General features: G+C 47.8%; 1 protein-coding gene across 1 annotated transcript; it reads left to right on the top strand.

Annotated features, from left to right (window-relative positions):
- The first annotated feature begins 1,164 nt into the window (after positions 1-1,164).
- LOC117162611 (uncharacterized) lies at positions 1,165-3,002 on the top strand. Its single transcript, XM_033344447.2, has 2 exons — positions 1,165-2,437; positions 2,865-3,002. Exons 1-2 carry the CDS (start codon positions 1,253-1,255, stop codon positions 3,000-3,002), a joined length of 1,323 nt encoding a protein of 440 aa, XP_033200338.2. The 5' UTR covers positions 1,165-1,252.
- The last annotated feature ends 2,998 nt before the right edge of the window (positions 3,003-6,000 follow it).

Raw genomic sequence — 6,000 nt, 5'->3', positions numbered from 1 at the left:
CATATTAAATAAATTATAATAAATAACTTATTATTTTTAAATACACCTTGTCTTATTTATTTACACTTTCCTTTGTCTTACGACCTACATCCGCCTTGACTTACGCATTGTTACGTAAAATTCGTGATATAAAAGGTGTTACGCCGCGCGACTCTCTGCCTGGCCCAGGTCACACACCGCGGGCCAGACGGACACCAGAGGTCCGCTCTTCCGTACGGCGTACCCTCAATAGCCTTAAGCACCGTCCATAAATCATAGATTTCTTAGAAAAGGTCCTTTAAACAAAACAAACATCTGGTCCCGAGGAGTTGCTAAACACTATTGTCTACCACGGCAGGACAAGGGAAAGTTGTTTTTTTTGTCACGCACGCGGCAACTTTCCCCCCATTAATCACTTTCTCTCGAGGGCAGTTAAGACCCTTCGTTTAACCAATTAAAAACGAAGCCTATTCCCTCACTCTCCTAAATAACATCGGCTCCAACAAATCCGATGGTTCCGTGCGCTGGAGGGACCGATCCTTAGCCTTCCACCGAGACAGCATCGTCTCCCAAGGGCACTGATTTCACATCCTTCGAACGGTCAACATCCTTCGAGCGGGTATACACACCCGCAGATCAGTCACTCACTCATCTCGTACATACGCACCAGTGTAACTATCCTCGTTATAAGTTGTGGAATAAACGGTGAAATATAACTTACTATACTGTGTCATATTCATTCAACCACCTCTGTTATCTTAACCGAAACAGGGGAACGACTACTTCGCGGCGTCGATTCACCGAATCGTAGCGAGAATTTACGCCTCTCGCTGACGCGTTTTCCTCGCGACCGCGTCTCTCCGCGATCGGTCGTAACATTTGGTCCTTCGAGCCGGATCATCAGTGGCAGTGGATAGTTTTGTCACCCATCCGGTCGAAACATTTGGTCCTTCGAGCCGGATTCAGTGACAAGTGAAAAGTGTGGACACGTAACCGGTCAAATCATTCGATCCTCAAAGCCGCATCACGCGTCAAGTGAAAAGCGCATACCAGTGACACCCACTATCATACAGTGCCACGTGAATCCAACATAACCAGCAGCGGAAGCGTTACCCCCCCAGCGAGGTCAGTAACGTCAAGGATCGTCACCCTTGAAGAGGTATTATTCGGTGGTTAATACGCAACCACGCAACCACGCAACCTCCTGCCGCAACTGGACAATCTTCAACAGAAGTAAGTTATAACCATTCCACTCTCAATTATCTAACAAATAATGGCCACCGGAAACGAGCTTACCGCCTTGCGTCGACGCCGGGGTTATTGTATCGGCCACTTTACACGCTTATCGAAAAAACTAGACGAAATTGAACAATCCGGCTGTCCGCGAGAGAACGAGCTAATTCAAATCAAAAATCGTCTGGAAACATACGAGACGGAGCTCCGCGCCATCCAAAACGAGATTGTAAGCATAGATGAGGAAGAGATCGAGCGCGGCCTCGAGATAGCCGACGAGTACGAGAAATTAGAACTCCGAGTAATTACTCAACTGAGCAACCTACGACTAATTACGACGTCACAATCGACAAACAACGAATCAGCTGCCGGTCGCGAGTCTGCTTCGCTGAAACTGTCGGTGATTCGAATACCCACATTTGATGGTACGCTCGAGAATTGGCAGTCATTTTACGATTCCTTCTCGTCAACGATAGATCAAAACGAACAACTAACACCAGTCCAAAAATTCTATCACCTCCGATCAGCCTTGACTGGGAGGGCCGCGCGAAGTATACAATCGCTAGCCATCACCGAGTCAAACTATGCCATCGCTGTTGACGTACTCAAGGAAAAATTCGACTGCCACCGTCAAATCTGCATGCGCCACCTCGACTTGCTTTTGGACTATCCAAAAATAGTTAAAGAGACACCCGAAGCCATAGACGACTTTCTCGAGACGTTCAAGATAAACATCCAAGCGTTAGAGAACCTCGGTGACCCAATCACATCCGACACCGTTCTTCTCAAATTACTTACATCAAAGTTACCCCCAGCCATCATTCGCAAATGGCAACGCACCTTACCAGACAAGAAGTTACCGTCATACAAGCACCTAATAGACTTCTTGCAAACAAGGACAAACGGCGATCAAACGAACGCTCCAACACCAATGGGAAAAGGGGATACCTACCAACACACTCGTCACCGACAAAACGCACGACATGAACGAACACACATTACAGATTGGATGTGGATGTGTCCGACCTGCAAAGGATCTCACGAACTCAGATATTGCAAGGTTTTTAAGGTCAAATCGGCTACAAAACGCCTCGAAGTTGTAAAACGGGCATCGCTCTGTATAAATTGCTTAGGCAGAGGCCATTCACTCACTCAGTGCACATCCGGTTCATGTCACATGTGCGGGCAACGCCATCACACAAATTTACACCCAGCGCTCACTCAGGTCAGTCCACGGATTTCAAGCGATCGGGCCTCAAGCGATCGGTATTCAAGCGGTGGGTCAACGAGCGGTGGGTCAACGAGCGGTCGGTCAACGAGCGGTCGGTCAACGAGCGGTCGGTCAACGAGCGGTCGGTCGTCTGGAGATCGATCGTCGGGCGGTCGTTCGCCGCACAACCGATCCTCTAAGGGACGGTCTCCACCTGGGTCATCGCAACAGCACTTTACACATCGATCGAGACGCACAACCGAATTTTCGCGAAGATCTACCCAGTCGACTCCAAAAGACCGAGAATCTCATCCTCCACATGAATCTCGAGCATCGTGGAACAAAGGCACCGACCGAAGCTCATCGCCCAAACACCAATCGAAGACGAGGAAGAATTAAACAAAAAAACCTGCGCATTCCTAGCCGCTCTACGCCGATTCAGCTCTCGGCGAGGATACTGCGCGAAAATCATCACGGACAACGGCCTCAACTCCGTCAAGGCCAACAGAGGGCTGCTGAAAATTCGGACCCTACGAACCCAAGAGAAGGGGCACAAGTTTTCTCGACGACCAGCAGATAAAAGGGATTTTCAACCCTTCAAATTCTCCATCCCGTATCACCCAATCCGAGTGATCTCCCTATCCTCATTCCCGGTCACTTCCCAATAGGTGACGCACTAACGAGTTTACGGGAGCGTGATTTCAGGCCAGCTTTACCATGCCGGCATCCAGTTGGCAGCGTATCCACCCGATCAAGCACCACTTCAGGAGCTGAGGGAATCATAAGGAACGCTACCGTGCACACGGCAAGTCACGGTCACGACATCCAACGGTCATTCTCCACCGAGGGTCATTACTAAGAGAATGCGATTCGAGCGGGTCATCGGGGGAGTCCAGCCTCCCAGGCAACCTCAAACCGCCGCACCGCGCTTGATGAATCTTCACCAAGCATCACCGACGTCCCCTTCGACGATCCCTCCTGGGCCGAGGTGTTTAACGACACTTCCAGAAGCAAGATTCACGTCACTTCTTGGGTCGTGAATTTCACCTGGAAATCGCTCGGCATCGGCGAGGAAGACGGCGATCCAGACTACAAAGGGGACAACGTGCCATCCAGGCAACGGGCCTTCGACCGTATCTTCGAAGTCACCCTGGCAACAACGGCCTCATCCAGACTACCACAAGTCATACGGCAACGAGCATCTTGGAACGACGTGCCACGCAGCGCGTCCTACCAACGAGCCAACCCGATCACGCAGAATAAGGACAATCAGCAATCAACAAGGAGTCGGACGGCTGCTCCAATTAACTCCACCTTTAATGAAATTTTGATCGGTACCCTCTCAACGGGGGGAGGATGTTACGCCGCGCGACTCTCTGCCTGGCCCAGGTCACACACCGCGGGCCAGACGGACACCAGAGGTCCGCTCTTCCGTACGGCGTACCCTCAATAGCCTTAAGCACCGTCCATAAATCATAGATTTCTTAGAAAAGGTCCTTTAAACAAAACAAACATCTGGTCCCGAGGAGTTGCTAAACACTATTGTCTACCACGGCAGGACAAGGGAAAGTTGTTTTTTTTGTCACGCACGCGGCAACTTTCCCCCCATTAATCACTTTCTCTCGAGGGCAGTTAAGACCCTTCGTTTAACCAATTAAAAACGAAGCCTATTCCCTCACTCTCCTAAATAACATCGGCTCCAACAAATCCGATGGTTCCGTGCGCTGGAGGGACCGATCCTTAGCCTTCCACCGAGACAGCATCGTCTCCCAAGGGCACTGATTTCACATCCTTCGAACGGTCAACATCCTTCGAGCGGGTATACACACCCGCAGATCAGTCACTCACTCATCTCGTACATACGCACCAGTGTAACTATCCTCGTTATAAGTTGTGGAATAAACGGTGAAATATAACTTACTATACTGTGTCATATTCATTCAACCACCTCTGTTATCTTAACCGAAACAGGGGAACGACTACTTCGCGGCGTCGATTCACCGAATCGTAGCGAGAATTTACGCCTCTCGCTGACGCGTTTTCCTCGCGACCGCGTCTCTCCGCGATCGGTCGTAACAAAAGGAGAAGCTGAGCAATAGCTTAACTTGACTGTCCTTGAAATAAAGTAAAACTCGAGCGAGAACGTAAAATATTTATTGCGGGCGATCGCAACCGCGGGTTCGACCTTTTCGCAATCTACTAGTGATAAAAAGTTCGCGTACAACGCAAATAGCGTGCAAAAGAACGGTATAGAGCATAGAGCGTAGGGTATAGCAGCGTCGCAGAAAAAGAAAAATCAACAGCTTACGAACAACGATACAAATGATCATGGAAGTGCGTTTCTACTCCCCGGTGTGTTCGGACTATGACGATTTGTCTTTCTGATCTTTCCGACTCGACTGTCGCACCGTTGACTCGACCGTCGGCCTTAAATTGTTTCGCATTTTCTAGAGAACGGACGCTTGAAACTACGTGCTTGCGGTACATTCGATAGCCAGGACAGAGGGATTATTCGTGAGCCTGTTTTCGCCCTGCGAGACGAGAAAATTATTCCCTGATGCAATTGTACGCGGTTTTATGTAACTTTGATTCTATGCGTGAACGATATTTAGCACAGAGGAGACGGATTAAGATAGGTTCCCATAGGTTCCCACGTAGCTAAAATAAAGCAAAAGTGCGCGAAATTAACGGATGACAATGGACAAATTTCTTGGACGATCTACGTTTATTACGGAATGGTTGGCTGCGAGAACCGATATCTATAACATTTAAGTTGTCCGAGAGAGTTTCACGATAAAGGAACAGATCTCTGCCGATACTCTCTATCTAACTATCGTAGCAGATCTGCGTACTTTTGCAAGGTTCTCCCAATTAATACAAATTTCTAACTACCGTAAAATCGAGATATTATACGTCGTAAAGCAAAGATGAGGACAGTGGCGATGACCTCGGAAACGCGAAAAATATCTCAGAAGATAGAATTTTGATGACGCAAACAACAAATGTTCGTGATGGTTTTCCCAATAGCGATTCTGATTCCCCCTTGACGTGTCTGCTCAACGCTACTTCCGGCATCGTGATAACCACCGTAAGACCTAGGACGCCATTACAGCCTCCATTACATCGTATATGTCCTTCTCGCTGTTGATGAAAATCCTATTTGTTAAATTAGACGTTTTCTCGCTTTTAGACAAAGTAAACCGCGTTTCTCACAGATGTTCGACAGATGGTGATGATGCGATATAGTACAACAAAGTGAAATTTTACGCGCGTGAATCTAGCAGGATTATAATGTAACAGGAGCACAACAAAGTGGAAACTTGTAATGAACAAGGAAGAACATACTGCCAAAGAAACTCTTTTTCTCCATTTTCTTTCGTGGAATTATATTTCACTTGCGAGTATTATAGCATGTCTGCCTTTGATACAAAAGTCATAAAAGGTTTACGTATCTACACGTATATTTACACTGTATGAACGAGCATTACAAGCATGCATTATCGACAAATAGATCCACGTTCGAGATAAGAGTTCCTCGTTGATTCTTTCTCATGGTATAAATAACGAGAAATTATCAG

The sequence above is a fragment of the Bombus vancouverensis genome, unplaced genomic scaffold (assembly GCF_051014615.1).
Source record: "Bombus vancouverensis nearcticus unplaced genomic scaffold, iyBomVanc1_principal scaffold0030, whole genome shotgun sequence".
Classification (NCBI taxonomy): domain Eukaryota; kingdom Metazoa; phylum Arthropoda; class Insecta; order Hymenoptera; family Apidae; genus Bombus; species Bombus vancouverensis.
The sequence above is the reverse complement of the archived record's forward strand: the minus strand, read 5'-3'. Positions and strand labels throughout refer to the sequence as shown.